This window comes from Crinia signifera, chromosome 4 (genome assembly GCF_055691185.1).
Source record: "Crinia signifera chromosome 4, ASM5569118v1, whole genome shotgun sequence".
Taxonomy (NCBI): Eukaryota; Metazoa; Chordata; class Amphibia; order Anura; family Myobatrachidae; genus Crinia; species Crinia signifera.
Genome location: NC_139220.1, coordinates 126,101,391 through 126,121,536, shown reverse-complemented (window position 1 = coordinate 126,121,536; position 20,146 = coordinate 126,101,391). Strand labels below are relative to the sequence as shown.

At 43.8% G+C, this 20,146-nt stretch overlaps 1 protein-coding gene and 1 long non-coding RNA gene across 2 annotated transcripts in view; one reads left to right on the top strand and one right to left on the bottom strand.

Annotated features, from left to right (window-relative positions):
- The window catches only part of LOC146072419 (uncharacterized), a 419,935-nt gene that overhangs the window by 76,066 nt on the left and 323,723 nt on the right, over positions 1 to 20,146 (top strand). The gene's annotated exons all lie outside the window — the stretch shown is intronic.
- LOC146072417 (pinopsin-like) lies at positions 1,087 to 15,095 on the bottom strand. Its single transcript, XM_083179668.1, has 4 exons — positions 14,767 to 15,095; positions 11,726 to 12,054; positions 9,271 to 9,516; positions 1,087 to 1,251 (listed from the first exon to the last, which is right to left on the bottom strand). The coding sequence occupies exons 1-4, from the start codon at positions 15,092 to 15,094 to the stop codon at positions 1,117 to 1,119; spliced, it is 1,038 nt and encodes a 345-aa protein (XP_083035794.1). The 5' UTR covers position 15,095; the 3' UTR covers positions 1,087 to 1,116.

Below are 20,146 nucleotides of genomic sequence, written 5' to 3'. Positions count from 1 at the left end.
TCAAACCCACACATGTTATTCTCCAGATACTCAACTAGCTCAAAGGAAGGCCAGTTTTATAGCTTCTCTAATGAGCAAACCCATTTTCAGCTATGCTAACATAATTGCACATGTGTTTTCAAGGGTTTTCTAATTAACCATTAGTCTTCTAACGTGATTAGCAAACACAATGTACCATTGGAACACTGGAGTGATGGTTGCTGGAAATGAGCCTCTCTATACACTTATGTAGATATTCCTTTAAAAACCAGACATTGCAGCTAGTGTATTTATTTGTCACATTACAGTGTATAGAGTGTATTTCTGATAAATTGAATGTAATCTTCATTGAAAAAAACAACAGTACTTTTCTTTAAAAATAAGGACATTTCTAAGTGACCCCAACCTTTTGAATGGTTTTGTATGCTCATAGGTGGTGCTAGACATGCCTTATTCTGCTGCCACTTGCAACCTCCCTGAAACTTTAGTAGTTTACAAAGTAGGCCAGTATGAACCAATCAGGGCCCCTTCTGCAAATAAGCTGTTGTGGTGCATGAGCTGGGATGTTTCACACATGTACAGTGATCCCCAAAAGGAAGAGTAACCACCAGAGGCGTACCTAGATAATCGTGGGCCCCATAGCAAAAGTTTTTAAGGGCCCCCTATTTAGCAACTGATGGTGATAAATGTGTGTAAATCATATACTTAGACAGCAAAGATGGGCCCTCTTCAGCTCTGGGCCCCATAGCAGCTGCACCCCTTGCACCTATGATAGTTACGCCCTTGGTAACCACACCACTGGTTATCCATCTGTTGCAGAATAATTCCCCACAATTCTGGCTATCAGCAAGGTTTATAAACCCCACCTCATAGTGCTGATCTTTCTGTAAGCAACTTTTATTTAATGCAACTTCTGCCATTACAACTTATGCAAAAAAGGAAAATACGTGTATCTATTTACTGTGAAAAATCATATTTATCCAACAAGTAACATAACTGTATAATACATTGTTTGCAGAACAGATTAGCTATTATCAAAAAGCACAAAATATTGTATGTGTTGTATATTATAATATATTGATTTACTATGCACCAAGAATATATTACAATACGTTATAGTTTGTAGTCCTGCTATTACTAAGCTGGAGTCACTTGATTGAGTTTAGGGACAGTGTGAATTTCGACTGGAACAACCATCGATGCGCTGTCCTCTTCCGGGGTAGATAGATCGATGTGTCCACATGTCAAACACTCTACTGCACAGTTGCGAAACTAAGGAAAAAGCAATATTAAATGAAACATTTTATAACACAGTATCAATGTAAGGTACTTTGCAACGGTTCCAATTTTAGTAAGACAGGACAGATTACTGACAATCAGAAGGCATGTATTCTATATGGTTGGGTACTAGTGAGTTTAATGTCACATGACTTAAAAAAATAATAAATGCATCTCCAGTATTGAAATTGTGGAATATACTGTATACATGATCAATTTATGTTTCTTGTGACATTCTGATTTATTATTTTAAGAAATGCATAAAAAGCAAAGAACTGGGCAAAACCATGTTGCAGTGCTGGCAAGGGATATATAACATGTGACATTTAAAGCCCATACACACTAGTAGACTTTTGTTTCAAAAGACTTTGCCAAAATCTTTGATAGATTTATCTTTCGCCAAAGTAGTCCGTACACACTGGACTATTTTTCTCAAAGAGCAAGAGATTTTCAGGAGGCAAAAGACTTTGCTGAAAATCTTTCATTAAAAGGCTATTTACATAATGGAATGGGTTTGAATTCCAAGGGTGGGAGCAGCAGCCATTTTAATCAGGGAAACCAAAAGCCCGAAAGGTGGGTTTGCAGCGCTGTTTAAAAATCACAAATATATTGGATTGACTTTACATATATTTTATATATTCATAAAATGCAAAACCATTTATTAAACCATTGGATAGGACATATCACATAAAATTCAAAATAAAATAAAATTGAATGTAAAGAGATATTCTTTCATTCAGAAACAATTAGAACAAAGCAATTTGAATTGCATTTAAAAACATTGTGGCAGGGCTACTCATATAGTATCCATTACTAGCCATTTTAATCAGTGCATTTCTGTTCTTGGTGCCTGATTCAGAACTGATTGCTGACAAAATCCCAGCCGTGTGCACGGCAAACATTTCATTTGTAGCCGTGCACGTAGGGAGAAATTCATTCACTTTTGCCAGCAATACATACGTTATGCCATAACAAAATATACATTGGGGGGGGGGGGGGGGGGGGGGGCAGTGGCGGTGGTAACATATACATTGCTAGCCTGCAAAAAGTTTAAGGCATGGCTATGTGGGACAGGGGACTAGGCACACCATCATGTCCATTACACATTATACCACATACTATAACGCCCATTACACAATATGCCACACACCATTGGGTGATGGGCAGTAGGTGATTGTGATGGATAGTGGGTGACAGCAGCATAAGGGTGGTGGATAAGGGTGACGGGCAGTGGGTGATAGTGACGGATAGTGGGTGACAGCAGCATGAGGGTGATGGGCAGTGGGTGATAGCAATGGATAGTGGGTGACGGCACCATAAAGGTGACATCAGTGTGAGGGTGATGAGCAATGAGTGATAGTAATGGATAGTGGGTGACAGCAGCATAAGGGTGGTGGATGAGGGTGACGGGCATTGGGTGACAGCAGCGTGAGGGTGATGGGCAGTGGGTGCTAGTGACGGATTGTGGGTGACGGCAGTTTAAGGGTGGCCGGTGATGGTGACGGATAGTGTAATGGCTCGGGGGGCACATGCCATCCTGCCACCCGGCACAGTCCGCCACTGCAAATTGGGCCCCTAGGATTATGGGGCCCTAGGGCAACTGCCCATCAAGCTCTTGCATCAAGACGTCCCTGAATATATACATTGCTGGCCTGTGCCAGCAATGTATATATTACTAGCTAATACGTAATCGTTGGTGCCCAGTGGTACCAATAATATATACATTGCTGGTCTGTGCCAGCAATGTATATACTGTATTACTGGCTTATTAATAACAATGGTGCCCAGTGGTGCCAGTAATATATACATTGCTGGCATGTGCCAGCAATGTATATATTACTGCATTATAAACATTATTGGTGGCCAGTGGTGCCAGGAATCTATACATTGCTGGCATGTGCCAGCAATGTATATATTACTGCCTTTAACATTAGTGGTCAGGGGCTGCGTGTGTAATGTATACACACACTGTGGAGCAGGGAGGATGCGGCCAGTGAGCTGGGGGCGGGGCGTTCGGCCAGGGGCGGGGAGCTCCACTGTGTAGCCAGGAGGGGGAGAGGAAGCTGTGCTGCGTGCATGTCTGCAGCGTGTGAGCCAGACAGCGTGGGAGCGAGGAGGGGTGAGTATGAGCAGGGGGAGGGAGCAGGCGGTCAGCAGGGCTGAAAGTTTGTGATCTTTCAGCCCGGCTGCCGTACACATTTAGCGATGATGGCTAAAAAACCAGCCATCATCGCTAGATGTGCTGGCAAAACCAGCAGACTTCCCACCTCGCTAGCGATGATGCGGGAGCGTGCATCATCTCTAGTCGGGGATCTCTGGCCCATACACACTAGCCGATTTTCAGCTGAAAATCAAGTGTGTATGGGCCTTTAGATCTATAGATGCCAGAACCACCAGTTTCAGTATCCAAAATTTCCCAATATGACTGTATTTGAAAGGGGTTTCCCTTTATATCCACTGGTTCCTGTTTGAAAGGCTCCTAATGATGGGCACGGGCTGCAGGATTATACTTTGGGGTGGAATCTGAGCATGTGGCAGGGCTACATGGCACTGTACAAGAATCAGAGTGGAAGAGGGGACATGAGAAATGAGGAGCTGTTCCAGACTCGGGTCTTAGATGGTGGGATGCACTAATGTGAAAATGCGGTAAAACCCCCATTATCTGTGTTTTTATCGCATTATCGTATTCTCTTACCCCCTCTGCTGGGGCAGCAGGGCCGGCCTTAGGCATAGGCCAACTAGGCAATTGCCTAGGGCATTTGGAATGCCTAGGGGCATCAGCAGCTTCTGCTGATTAAAATGATATGCAGCATGCCTATTTTCTGTGTGTGAGTGAGGCTGCATCTGCATATGAAATAGTGTATTCATGGAAATCACTGTAACATAGCATTCCGTATTCAGGTACAGCCACAGTTGTACACATACATGCTGCATATAATTTTAATCATTGAAAGCTCCTTGTGTGTGCTGGTCATAACAATGCAAATAAGACGAATTTTCAGCAAAAAAGGCACCCAACGTTAGCAGAACTGGCCAGGAGCTGCATGGCCTATTGAGACAAGATGTATGAGGAAACATCTGTATCCAAGCAGAGGCAGAGGTCACAGTGTTAGCGGCTGTGCGAGTGCTGTCTGTGGGTGGGTTGGTTGTGCAATAGTGTTCAGCATATGTGTAAGGGGCATTATGTGTGTCATGTATAAATGCATTAATAATGTGCGACATGTGTAACAGGCATTATGGGTGTCATGTGTATTAAGAATGTGCAACATATGTGTAAGGGGCATTATGTGTGTCATTATGTATATGAAGGGAATTAATAAAGGTTGGCATAATGTGTAAGGGGCATTATGGTTATAAGGACATTAATAATGTGTGTCGTGTGTAAGGGGCATTACTGTGTGGTATTATCAGGGGTGCCGAGAGAAAGGGGTAGGGGGTACAAATTACCCAGGTCAAAAGTCTGATGGGAGGGCCCAGTGGGGGCCACGGGCCCCCTCCCCTTAAGTAACAGCAGCAGCTGCAGCTCTTCTCCTCTGCCCAGCACACACTGCTTTGTGCTGGGTTGCAGTGTGGCCATGGAGGTGCTTAAAATACAATATTTTCTCAGTATTTTTTTCTAAGGGTATAATGTGAATAATGTGAGGAGTAATGTATATAAGGTAAAGTGGTACTACAGTGTGATGTAATGTGAATAAGGGACACCATCGCACGATATAATGTAAATAAAGTTGCACTACTGTGTGGCATAATTTGAATTGGGGGTAAAATTGTGTGGCCATGCCCCTTCCCAGCAAGAAAACACCCCTGTTTGGGCTGTGCACCAAATGTGTGCACTGTTTCTATTTAAAATATTGCGGGTAGGAGCACCAAAATGATGACTGCTATGATGAGGGTTGATGGTGCTGGAAAAGGGGAGCAGGGTCAGAGGCGGAACTAGTGGCGGTGCTAGGGGGCACCAGCCAAAATCTTGCCTAGGGCGTCATTTAGGCTAGGGCCGGCTCTGTGGGGCAGCACTGCAGAAGGTATCACCAGCTTTTGCTGGTGATACCCTATAGATGCCTATGGGCTTCTCTCTGCTGCAGTAAGTGAGGTATCCACCATGGATCCCTCCCAGCATGCCCCACAGCCAGCGCAGCACAAGAACTGTCCCATGTGTTAACAATCACGTATGTTAGTGCATATGCGACTAGTAAGAATGCTGTAGCCAGCAGAGGGGGGTGGCGGATGTTAGTACATCCCGCACAGAGTGAGAAAGTCTATCCAGCAGACAGCATATATGGTAAAAAGAGAGACATAGGGCGAAATGTAATAGGGTGCGATTTTTGGACGAGTTCCAAACTCGCCAGAAATCGCACCTTTAAAAATCGCGGTTTTTGCCGCGAATTCGCATATGTAATGTAATGAGATGCGAATTAGCGGCAAAAAATGCGATTTGCCGCGATTTCGGACGATTTTCAGTCATGAAAATGTGCGCATTTTCATATATGCGAGTTTGGGTAAAAAATAAATAAAAAAAAAAACGGCGTGGGGTCCCCCCTCCTGAGCATAACCAGCCCCGGGCTCAAAGAGCCGGTCCTGGTTTCATAAAATCAAAGGAACAATCAAGTTGGGGTTTCCATGATTTTATAAAACCAGCACCAGGCTCAAGGGCCGGTCCTGGTTCCCAAAATACGGGGGACAAAATGACTGGGGGTCCCCCGTATTTCAAGAACCAGCACCGGGCCCAATCAGCCAGCAGGGTAATGCCACAGCCAGGGGGAGACTTTTTATACAAGTCCCCCCGGCCAAAGCATTCAGCCCTCTGACTGGTCAGCATGGGCAGGGGCCCTGGGGGAGTGGGGACCCCCCCAAAGAAGGGGTCCCCCCCCTCCAGAACTTACCTGCCCATGCTGAAGCCCGGGGCTGTCCTCGATGCCCCTGGGCTGTGGGCATCGAGCTGATTAATGGTGTAAAAAAATAGATAAAATCCTATTGTGTATTGCTGTGGAACTATGAGTCCCAGCAAGCCTGCACCACATGCAGGGACTTGGAGAACCACAAGTCCCAGCATGTGGGGCAATAAAGGGCCCGCTGGGACTAGTAGTCCCACAGTACTACAAATAGTTAAATAAAAAAACACACACACAGACAGTACAACTTTAATACACACCAAGCCCATTCATCCATACATACCTATGTTGACACGAAGCTTCGGTCCCCTTGTCCAGTAGAATCCAGAGGGGAGGCTGTGGAGAGAAATCATACTCACCACAGACGTCTTCAGCGCTTCCCCGGGAGCCCTGCAGCATTTTCCCCATGATCACCGCCCTCCGGTGTTCTGTTGACATCTGGGGCTCCGCCCCCCGATCGGGACTTAGCCCCGCCTACCAGCCAATGATGGTCCGGGAAAACCCCCATGCTGGACCATCATTGGCTGGTAGGCGGGGCTAAGTCCCGGTCTGGGGGACTCAGTGCTACAGAGGCTGAGAGCGCGTTTGGCTGAGCTATGCGTCTCCATGGAGACGCATAGCTCAGCCAATCAGGACTGAGCTATGCGTCTCCATGGAGATGTATCGGCCAATCGCGCTCTCAGCCTCTGTAGCGCTGGAACAGCGCTACAGAAGCTGTTAGAGGCAACGGAGAAAGCCGGTTCTCCCCGCTGCGTGTCAGTGCGGGGGGAGCCGGCTGTGAAGCAGCCAGACCAGCGCTGGATCCAGGAATGGTAAGTAACGCTGGTGTAAAAGTGAGGTGTGTGTGTGTAATAAACTTTTACTTCTCTCTGTGTGTGTTTTTTATAAACATTCTTTTTACAGGTGGACTACAAGTCCCAGCGGGCCCATTAATGCCCCGCATGCTGGGACTTGTGGTTCTCCAAGTCCCAGCATGTGGGGGAGGTCTGCTGGCACTTGTAGTTCTCCGGTATAAAGCAATGTAACGTATGATCGATTTAACCCTATCAGGCCGGCGTCCACTGGCCACGGACGCCGGTGACAGCCCCGGGCTTCAGCCCTGGATGGGTGAAGCCTGGGGGGGTGACCCCTTTATTGGGGGGGTCCCCACTCCTCCAGGTACCCCGTCCAAGGCTGACCAGCCACGGTGCTCATGTTTTGGCCGGGGGACCTTGTATAAAAAGTGTCCCCCGGCTGTGGCATGACACCGTGGGCTGTTGGAGCCCGGTGCTGGTTTCAAAATACGGGGGACCCCCAGATTTTTTGTCCCCCGTATTTTTGGAACCAGGACCGGTCCAAGAGTCCGGGGCTGGTTTCAGAAATACGGGGGACCCCTATGCTTTTTGTCCCCCCGTATTTTTGGAACCAGGTCCGGCTCAATGAGCCCGGGGCTGGTTATGCTTAGGAGGGGGGACCCCACGCCGTTTTTTTTAAATAAAAACACTTTTACACATTTTTATTAACAGGACCATGCACAGATCTCAATGATCTGTGCATGGTTCTGTGAAATTCGCCTGTCAGAACCTGGTCTATTTTTTTTGCGATTTTTGGTAACATTTACCAAAAATCGCACCCTATTACATTTGCGAGTTGTATACTTTATAATGGGAAAACATCTGGATGCGATTTGAAATGTGACTAAAAATCGCACTTCTAAAAGTGTGATTTCGCGGTAAAAAGTGCGATTTTTTTTACCGCGATTTTCAACCTATTAAATGTGCGATTTTCGGAAAATGTGCGATTTCGGCCGTTTTTGACCAAAAATCGCACATGTCTAAAAATCACACCCTATTACATTTCGCCCATAGTGTATTGCGTTCAATAGAAGGATAAAAAAGTATAATAACTTCTATTTTGTAAAACAGGAAATTGTAATTTAGAAAAGGAAATTATGTCAGCACTTATACTAATTGTTAGCTCTCCAAAAAACAAAATACTGGGAGCAAGGAAAAAAGCTGACCCAAACATGAAGCCAAATGGTTTCTTCACAATCTCTACAACAGATTAACCTGTTCTGAATTTTTTTTTATTCAATACACATAACACTGTACATAAAAGCAGCAATGAGAATCTTTTTTCTTATAATGTCATGGTCCTTGGTATTACTGGGGAAAATATATTAAAGCAGCACATATCAGCATTACTGAGATGAAGCCGGAATCAGTAGTGCCAAGATATATTACCATCAGCTTCTAATTGTATGAGTGGGGATGCCGCTGGCCGTTAATCTAGCACCCCCCCCCCTTGCCGCCTCTCACCTGCTCCTCGACACTATCCCAGTGCCTGTGCAATGTAGCTGACAGGTACCAGGACTGGCGCATGCACAGTATCGGCCTCAGTACTGTGCATGTGCATCCACCCAGCTTCTATGGTCTGCTTTGGCTGCAGCCCATAGAGGCTAAATCACAGTCCAAGTGCCTGCACAATGTAGATGAAAGGAACCAGGACTTGCACTTGCGCAGTGTCAGCCTAGGTATTGTACTGTACATGTGCTTAAACCAGGTTCTATAAGCTGCTTCCCAATGGGACTGCCTTGGGTGACTGTCAGGTCGTACTTCCAATAGGAAATCATTGCCAGTCACAGTGGAGCCAGTGCAGTCTCACGGACTGCATCTGTCTTCACTCCAGTGAGGGCTTTTCCCTGGGGGGGGGGGGGCTGCAGTCCTGCAACCCATAGGTAAAACCCACCACTGATTATCTCATTTACCGGGGTGGGGAAGTAAAACCTTCCACTCCAGCAAATCCTCCAGAAACCACAGTGCATCTGTCTATTGCTGATGCACTGCCTCCTCCTGGCTAGCTCCACTGGGCATGAGTGAGATCTCAGCACGTTGCGGGATCACCTATGCAGCCTAGAGCACAACAGCCATTGCAGGACAGCTGCAACTCTTGAAATCAATAGCATAGGAACATATGTCAAGTGCCACACATCTACTCCAACATGGGGTAGCAGTGGTATCAGCGCACATAATGTGCAGTCATACCACTTACCCCCTTACCATACTTTCATACTTCATACATCTACCCTATGGTTCTTTATTTCATAGTCATTGAGATTTACATTGGCATAATGTTACATATTTACCTCTTTGTTTAGAAAGATGTAGATAATAGGGTTGTAGACAGGGCTGGTTTTGGCAAAGTACGTTGGTAGAGTTGCAGCAAGTGGAGATATGTAGAGTGTTGGATTAATGATAATGATCAGAGCAAAAACTGTATATGGCAGCCAGCATATGAGAAAAGCGATCACCATGAAAAGCACCATTACTACTACACGTAGCTCTTCCTCGCGGTTTGTCTTTCCTCCCTGCACTTCTATCTTCCTGTTCAGCTAAGAGAAAACACACAATGTAAATTGTGGTGCAATCAAGATCCAACATAATACATGCATGGTACATTTCTTTTCATCTCAGTTGCCATAGGATCTCTGCAATAAAACGAGTATAAATATAATGCTGTCAGCATTTGTGGGCAAAAGTAGCCAATATTTATTTACTTTGTCCTGGAGCAATTATTTTTTGCTTTGCTACCAACTCAGAAACCGCTGCTCTGTCTGCAGTTACTGTGTGTCCAAATGTAACTTAACTCCATAAAATACATCTAGGGATGCCAATCATGGGGCATTTTTTAATCCTGAGATTCGGGATTGAAAAATGTTCAATCCCAGGATTCCCGGGATCCTGGGAATGTCTTCCCTAATACCCCCCCCCCCCCACACACACACACATTTATTCATCGGGGTGTTTGCTGGTTGGGCAGTGCGGTGGGTGGTGTGCCCAGGGAGTGCAGGGGCTGGTCAACCGGGCAGTGCAGGGGTGGTGCGGAGGGCAGTGCGGTGTGCGCAGCTTGACCTTTGACCACGTCATGCTGCGCAGAGCAACACTCCGGGGTTTGCAAAAGCCAGGCAGCATCTGAGTGGGTGCTCAGATGCTGGCCAGCATTAGACTGTGCATGCACTGTTTTATCCCAAAATCACGTTATTTTACAAACTCCAATCCCGGGATTAAAATCCCAGCAATTTGGGGGCCAAATCCTGGGATTGTGCCGATCCCGGGATTGACTATCCTAGATACATCCTTATAAACTGGGGATCATTTTTGAAAATTGGTGCACATGTACATACTGTAAACTGCTATAGTGCCAAACAAAGAAGCTTTATTTTCGACAGTGAAAAGGAAGTTCTTTCAATGTTTAGAACAGTGGTATCAGGCAATTGGAGGAGGGTGTGTGTCAAGCAGCCACTTGTGGGAAGGTTAGTTCCCCAAAATGATATAACAGATAAAAACACAATAAGTGACACTTAATGTATAGTATTGCAATAGATTATTAATATTATTAATAATATATATAAAAAAAAACAATTAAAATATTTGACTGGATCAATTGAAATCAACTCTAATTTATTAAATACATATAAAAAGTAATGTTCAGACAAGAAACAGTTATAAAACCGTAGTACTGGTTGTGGCAGTAGAAGATTCTGATTTTATGGCAGCTTGTTCCTAGAATGCTCAAAACAAGTAATAACTGGGCCCCCAAATAGAGTCCTCCACTTTGTATTATATATCACCAGTTTGATCTGGGCTGTAAATTATTCTCTGCTGGAGGGAAGTAATCAGCTCTGTCTAGAGCAGGCAGTGTCCTCTCGATAGTGCTGGTAAATGGTGTCCATTATAATGTTGGAGATGCAGATTAGGTCTGGAACACAGGCAAGGTAGGTGAATAACCAATGGTGGAGGAAGATGGAGGCTGAATGAGCTGGTTCAAGCTAGATGGTGTAGTTAAGCAGTCCTTCTATAAGTCCTGATTGTGCTCATGACGGGTTTGTAGCGCACAGGCAACTTTTTTAAAGGAATGATTTTGGAGTGTGGTGTAGGGATATAAATACCTCCACAGACAGGAAATCCCACTAGTACAATTGGTCAATTAATCCAGTCCATCTACGTATTTAACATTAAAACCACACATTTCATTATAAGTAATATAGGAGGCAGACCTATACTGTATGTTGTTTTAATATTCAGATATAATTAGTCTTGTAAAAAGAAAGCATAAAAAACAGTTAGATTTAATTTATCTTTATTTATGGACCACTTCCGGTCATTGGAACACAACATAGCATCTATTTCCTGTCAGTGGAACACATTCCGGCATGTGACTTCCGGTGTGCTGATCCACCTTGAATGTCCCGACCAGTACTACTGTTTTATAACTGTTTCTTGGAGTATTGTCTGAAACTTGCTTTTTATATGTATTTAATAAATTAGAGTTGATTTCAATGGATTCAGTCAAATATTTTAATTGTGTTATTATTTTATTAATATATTGCAATACTATACATTAAGCGACACTTATTGTGTTTTTTTTTTCTGTTATTTTTGACAGTACCCAAGAAACAAAATATAAACTGATTGGATTTATGGATTGCAGTAACTAATTTGCACATATATCCATTTTTATGTTAGCCACTGTGTATTGTTCTGAATGTATTATACATATAAATACAGCAAGTGCATACTTTATAATAAATTTAAATATACCTTATGTAATGATCGCAGTATAGTTCCATATGAGAATCCAATAATGCCTACAGGAATAATGAAGCACGTCAGAAAGTATGCAATCAGGTAACTATAATTGTTCCAGGTCCTCTCTTCCCATCCAATGGAGCAAGAGGTCTGAACACCTTCAGGACCATAAGAACTCCATCCAAACAGTGGCGCTATAGCCCATATCAGACAAAACAGCCAGATGAATGTAAGTCCTTGGTAACCTCTTCGAGTGCTGAGCTTCAGGGCTCCAACAGGCTGGCAGACAACATTGTACCGCTCATATGCTAGAAGGGTAAGGGACCAGAGTGATACAATTCCTGCAAGAATGTAATAAGAATGTCAATTGACAGACAGAAAACAATATGGAATCAGATTTTTTTTTCTTTCAATTTTTACTTTGTTTGAAAATTCTAAATAACCAGTTACTGTATAAAGTCATATTATGTTTGATTTTTTTTTATTGCCTTTTATAAAAATAGAGAAATATTTGAATTGCCCACATTCTTTCTCATAAACATCAGTTATGGTCATTTTCTACTAAAATGTAGTCACCAAAAAAGGGATCATTTCTGAAAATAGATGAAGAAAATGTTAAATGTAATAAATACGGAAAGTCAAGTCGCTGACAATTTGCAGTGCTAGTAATATTATGATTTAAAATATTTCATGATAAAAACATTTCATTTTTTCTTTGATATAAAAAAAAATCATAATTATATTAGTATGTCTCGATAAAAGGCCAAATGCATATTTCATCAATATGTTGGATGCACCCTGCTTTGATAACCAGAAAATCACAGCGACTGTTCATTTCCCTTCAAAACAACTAGGGGCATATTCAGTTAGCCACATACTTTGCATCTATTTAGACACTTCAGGGTATATTTACTAAGCTGGGAGTTCTATTGATGATGGGATGTTGCCCATAGCAACCAATCAGATTCTATGTCTTAATTTTTTAAGCACTTCTAGAAGATAATATATAACCTCCTAGGTTGCTATGTGCAACATCCTATCTTCAGTAAAACTCCCATCTTAGCAAATTTATCCCTTCAAGTGTTTCAGCATGTCCAATCAGGCTATGATACTTTAAAATAGCTTAAAGGGGTGCTGGTAGCACCATTAGCAGAGTTATTCTACCAGTCACTAACTACAGGAGTAATTCCAGTGGACTGTAAAAGAGTGAATGCTGTACCACTGCACAAATGTGGAAGCAAGGAAAATGCAAACAACTACCGACCAGTGAGCCTCACATCAGTAGTAGGGAAATTAAGGCATACACTCTTAAAAGAAAGAGTTGTAGATTATCTCACATCCAGCAATTTACAGGATCCCAAACAGCATGGATTTACTTTCTGGGAGATCATGTCAAACAAATTTTATTGACTTTTTTGTTGACTGAGTGACTAAAGTAATAGATAAAGGTTGGACCATAGATATAGCTTATATTACTTATTTAGTAAGGCTTTTGACACTGTCCCACATCACAGACTGTTAAATAAACTTGAAAGCATGGGATTAGATACTAAAATGATTGAATGGATAAGATCTTGGTTGCAGGATAGAAAACAGAAAGTTGTAGTAAATGGAGTGCATTCATGTAATGTTAGGAGTAGAGTACCCCAGGTATCTGTACTTGGACATTGCAAATGGTATTGAAGGGAAAGTATGCCTTTTTGCAGATAACACAAAGATATGCAACAGGGAAGACACACCAGGAGGCTAAAAACAAATGGTGGATGATCTAGGTAGACTATATGAATGGTCAAGAGCATGAACACTACCGTTTAATGCAAAAAAAATTTAAATCATGCACTTGGGTCTCAAAAATACAAAGGCGAAAGATAGTATTTTTGGCACTATTTTGGAAACTACTGAGGAGGAAAGGGAACTAGGAGTCACTATTTCAGGTGACCTAAAGGCAGGTAGGCAATGTAACAAAGCAATGAAGAAGGCAAGTCAGATGCTTGGTTCCATAGGGAGAGGATTAGCAGCAGAAAGAAAGAAGTAATAATGCCACTGTATAGTTCATTGGTACAACCTCATCTAGAATACTATTTTTAGTTCTGGAGGCCATTAGAAAATATTACTAAGATGTCTACTTCACATGTGATGTTGCTATGGGCAACCAATCAGATCATGTCTACTATCTTCTAGAGGGTGCAAAATAAATAATTAGATTCTGATTGGCTGCCCATAGCAACATCACATGTGAAGTATAATACATGTCTTAGTAAATTTCACCCCATATCTCCAAAAGGAAAATATAACTCAAAGAAAAAATGGCCTACATTACAAAACTGACACAGAAAGACTAAAACAATTCTTAATATGTATAGTTTGAAACAAAGAAGAGAAACAGGGGACATGATAGAAAATTTCAAATATATCAAGGGTTTTAGCAAGACCCAGGAGGGAAACATTTTTGAAATGATGGGAATTAGTAGAACACAAGGACATGCAATGACAATGGAGGGAGTTTCAGGGGAAATATGAGGAAAAATTGTTTTAAAGAAAGGGTAGTGGACAAGTGGAATAGCCTCCCATCAGAGGTGTTAGAAGTTAAGACAGTAGAACAATTAAAAAATACACGAGATAGAGATAAGGATGTCCATAAAAAGAAATATGGATCAAATAGTGTTTAATAACAATATGGTTGAAAAAAGGGGCAGACTAGATGGGCCATATGGTTCTTATCTGCCATCAAATTCTATGTCTCTATGTAAAATAAAAGTGCGCAATTAAGCCTTTAAACTCTAAAAACTTGTAATAAAAGAAAAATGATGTATTTTTAAAAACATTACCTTTTAATACAGTGTTTATAACCATGCAGTTTTACATTATGTAGTTATGTAGAATATTAGCCTACAAATAAATAAACCATTCAAAAACCAATGAAAATCCCCAATGAATCAATTAATGATGACCTTTTTAAAATTGTTTAATTTACAAATAAACATTTGCATGTCAAATAGATTTATCACACAACATATAATCACTTACTAGTATTCAGACGTGTGATAACTTACCAAAATAGTTGACTGCAAATCCCTGAAAAGTGCAGAATTTTTCACCCAGATAAAAATAGCCATGATACGTGGTACTGACCACTATGGTAGTACCACACAATGTCATTAGTAGGTCAGAAAATGACAGGTTTAAAATAAAAATATTAATAGGATTGCGAAGTTGTGGGTATCTCATAGTTACGAGAATCACTAGTAAATTGTTGAAAATTGAGAATACAGCATTTAAAAACATGATAAATGACAGAATGCTATATCCAGATCTAGGAAATATTGTAGGTTTTGCAGTTAAAATCTCATTAATATCAGTTGTATTGATATTGGCCTCCATATTGATATAGCCTCTCTCTTCCTGACTTGTTCAGACTCAATATGCCCTGATATTATAGCTTTTGGCATACTTGCTTCTCAGCTGTATGACTTGATCTGTAAAATTGCTTTTAGATTTATTGTTTTGTGTATTATAAAGGATAGACACATGCTTTAATTAAAGAGCCATCTGTTCATATAAGCTTGTCTTTACAGGTGCTTAAGTATTAGAAAGACATTTAATAATATTATATAGTAATTTGAGCAAGAATTCATTTATATATTGATAAATAATTAATAGACACCACTTGCACCCTCATTTAGATCTGGGTGAGGTGTGCTCAAACGGAAAACTAAAGTGCTGTTTAAACAGGAAGCAGACAGTATTTACTCTGAACAGAAACAAATTAACACCCAAATCTAACTCTCTATGCAGACGTTACATTTGCCTCGTCTGCGGAACACATGGTTTTGCTTTAGAGATCCTTACTGAATAATCCTTACCCCCTGTATTTTTGTCAACAGTCATATATATTGTCTCTGGCTGCACCCCCGTTTAGATTAAATTAAAGAGATTGCAACATGGAAGAGGAATCTTCGTATACATCTAAATATTGGTTAGTGCAGAAGCACCATCCCTGTCCATTCAACCCACACTGTATCCAACCCGCTCTGTATCCAGCCCATACTGTATCTGACTTGCACTGTATCCAACCTGCACTAAATCCCACCTGCATTGTATCCCACACTGTATTCAACCTGCACAATATCCACCCCAGGCTGCATCCAACTAAGGATTGCCATCGTTGGTGCTTCTGCAACCAGCCATCAATAGTTATAGACTATGTGATGGATAGCCATCGATAGTTTTATCTATCGCTGATTATCCATTCTCTTTAACTGACTGGCCCATAGGCCAATCAGAATGTGAGGGTGGGGCTTCTTGGTTGTCTGGGGCGGAGCTAAGCTCTGCATCAAGACACTGAAGAAAAAAATGAAACATTGTTTCTACTGTGCCAACAATGTAGGGAAACCATCTGGTTCTCCCCCATCAATGGCAAAAGTATTCAACATCGGCCCTAAACCATCAATGATTTAAAATCATTGATGGTCGATGGCGATCCCTACATCCAACCCACACGGTATCCTGCACTGTATACAACCTATACTATATTCTGTACTCAGGATCAGAGTGGGACATGAATGGACCCATTTATGGGGTTTTGATCAGTCTCCATATAATATGTGACCAGCTACCACAGGGGATTGGCTACCCACTACAGAGTGCATGGTCTGAGCCACTTGATGAATATATGTATTCAAAGCAGGGGCTGGCTGGCAAATTTTAGCCTGGGGGGCAAGACAAGAGCACTGGCCCATAAGTTACAGCGCATTGTTAAATGCAGGTTTTTCATTGAAAAAATATGTATTAATAAAAGAAAAGATTAGGCCTGGAGTTGATTATATCAACTCGAGACATCACAGGCTGCTCTCCTGCATAAATAAAGAACAGGACACCACAGGCTGCTCCCATGCATAAAGACAGGACACCACAGGCTGCTCCCTTGCGTAAAGATCAGGACACCACAGGCTGCTCCCTTGCGTAAAGAACAAGACACCACAGGTTGCTCCCTTGCGTAAAGATCAGGACACCACAGGCTGCTCCCTTGCGTAAAGAACATTACACCACAGGCTGCTCTATTGCGTAAAGAACAAGACACCACAGGCTGCTCCCTTGCGTAAAGATCAGGACACCACAGGCTGCTTCCTTGCGTAAAGAACAAGACACCACAGGCTGCTCCCTTGCGTAAAGATCAGGACACCACAGGCTGCTCCTTTGCGTAAAGAACATTACACCACAGGCTGCTCTCTTGCAAAAAGAACAAGACACCACAGGCTGCTCCCTTGCGTAAAGATCAGGACACCACAGGCTGCTCCCTTGCGTAAAGAACAAGACACCACAGGCTGCTCCCTTGCGTAAAGAACAAGACACCACAGGCTGCTCTCTTGCGTAAAGAACAGGACACCACAGACTGCTCCCTTGCGTAAATTACAAGACACCACAGACTGCTCCCTTGCGTAAAGAACAGGACACCACAGACTGCTCCCTTGCGTAAAGTACAAGACACCACAGGCTGCTCCCTTGCGTAAAGTACAAGACACCACAGGCTGCTCTCTTGCGTAAAGAACAGGATAGCACAGGCTGCTCCCTTGCGAAAAGATCAGGACACCACAGGCTGCTCCCTTGCGTAAAAAACAGGACACCACAGGCTGCTCCACTGCGTAAAGAACAGGATACCACAGGCTGCTCCCTTGGGTAAAGAACAAGACACCACAGGCTGCTCCCTTGCGTAAAGAACAGGACAGCACAGGCTGCTCCCTTGCGTAAAGATCAGGACACCACAGGCTGCTCCCTTGCGTAAAGAACAGGATACCACAGGCTGCTCCCTTGCATAAAGAACAGGACACCACAGGCTGCTCCACTGCGTAAAGAACAGGATACCACAGGCTGCTCCCTTGCATAAAGAACAAGACACCACAGGCTGCTCTCTTGCGTAAAGAACAGGACAGCACAGGCTGCTCCCTTGCATAAAGATCAGGACACCACAGGCTGCTTCCTTGCGTAAAGAACAGGATACCACAGGCTGCTCCCTTGCGTAAAGAACAGGATACCACAGGCTGCTCCACTGCGTAAAGAACATTACACTACAGACTGCTCCCTTGCGTAAAAAACAAGACACCACAGGCTGCTCTCTTGCGTAAAGAACAGGACACCACAGGCTGCTCCCTTGCGTAAAGAACAGGACACCACAGGCTGCTCCCTTGCGTAAAGAACAGGCCACCACAGGCTGCTCCCTTGCGTAAAGAAAAGGCCACCACAGACTGCTCCCTTGCGTAAATTACAAGACACCACAGACTGCTCCCTTGCGTAAAGTACAAGACACCACAGGCTGCTCCCTTGCGTAAAGTACAAGACACCACAGGCTGCTCCCATGCGTAAAGAACAAGACACCACAGGCTGCTCCCTTGCGTTAAGAGCAGGACACCACAGACTGCTCCCTTGCGTAAAGTACAAGACACCACAGGCTGCTCCCTTGCGTAAAGAACAAGACACCACAGACTGCTCCCCCTGACACCACAGGCTGCCCTCCCTAAACTTGTAGATTCACACCTGATTGAATATGTCCATATCCTGTCAGAAGCTGCTCACCATCAAATTGTTTTTACACTGGACACCAGCCATTTACTCGGCGGCTGCGATGATTTACTCAGCGGCTGCGATGACTTACTTGATGACTGCTATAAATACAGGCACATCCGGGCTGCTTCTGTCACCACATATCCTCGAAGGCACTCCCAGCATTTTTCTCACATGCCCAGTCTGACACTCCCACTAAATGGCCGGTTACCCCCCTAGATGTCTACTTTCTGTCAGTCATCTTGCGATCGGTCAGTGAAGGGAAAATGTACCAGTCTTTGTTTGCTAGGCCTGGTCACGCATATGCATTGTGACTCTTGCACATTCGCCATCTACCAATAATGGCCCGATGCCGATGGCAGCTGTATGATTATGTCTGAATCAGGCCCATTGTGTAATGTGTAGGCAGTTTAAGATTTAAAATTTTTCATTGAAAAAAAAAAACAAAACAGTAGCTTACTGTGGCTTACTTACTGCATGGGGTACAGCTGCATACACCCCTTGCCTTTAAAAGATCCCTCTTTCCAGGGCTGCAGCAGCTGTATAAATCCTGTGGCTACTGTGGGAGGGAAGGAAGGTGTGAGCCGCACAATCACAAAGGCTGCTAGCTTGTCTGCAGTCTGCACCCAGCAATGCAGTCAGCTCAGCTAGCAAGTGACCATTTTGTCAGCGTCTCCTCCAGCTCAGCCCGATAAGCCCCGCCCCTCCACGGAGATCTGTGAAGCCCCGCCCCCTTCACGGAGCCCAGCTAAGCCCCGCCCCTCACAGAGCCCTCCGCCTCCTAAGCATCTGCACAGTGCACACAGCAGTGAGATGAGCAGCGGCCGCATCCTGACACTGACAGCCGGGGAGGCAGGCAGAAGATCCTTCTCGGCTGTCAGGCATGCGCAGCACAAGCGGCCCTAGTGCCACATATATGTACTGGCCCGGGGGGCATATGGCACCCTGCCCCCCGGCCCAGCCCGCCCCTGATTCAAAGCGAGTGCTTCTAAAGCTAGTCGATGTATTTTCACTTGCTGCCAACAGATGGCAGTGTTTCGGAGTCACACAGACACTAGACACATATATAAATGATGCTGCTTAGTGCATCAGGATTATGTAAAAAATGAGTGACAGAAATGCATTGTAGGGAATACACCATAGTCCTGTGCAGTTTAACATACATTATGTATAATAATTATACGTTATTATAATTCAAGATTACAGTCTGAAACCTGGTCACTAGAGGAAGAGGTGAGTGAGGGCCTGCTGGGGGTTTCTCCTGTGCCACTGTGTGCCAGACGCCCAGCACAACCCGGCCTGCACTGTATCCGATCTGCATTGTAGCCTGCACTGTGGGTCTGATTCAGACCCGCTCGCTAGGCATCGTACATTCCCGGCCTATCAAGTGACTAAGCACCACCCTATTGACCCCCGCCACCTGATTCCCCTCAGTAGCATGGCAGGGGATGTTAATGCAAACACAAACCTTTGTCCTGTGTCTCTCCAGCAGCTTCCCTGCCTCACTGTGTCCCTCCAGCCCCCTCTCACCTTGTCCTCAACATGCATAGTCTGCTCCTCTAAGTGGTCTTCTTCACTTCCGTAGCGGTAATGGCATGAAATCACATAAACTGTGCCAGAGCAGCAAGCACCTGGGAAGAGCTTCTCTGTTGCTGTGCAGGGCTGTGGTGGAGGTAAACAGGTGGGGGAACTCAGTTTCACCACCACTTTAACCCCTGCAGACACACATATCTACTTCAAGTGACTAGCAGTACCTATAGACTACAGCACATCTACATACTATACCCATGCTCAGTCTTTAATCCAGGTATGTGTACTTAGGGCCGCCGAGAGGCAGGGGGGGGCGGGTACATTTTACCAGGGGATACACAGACC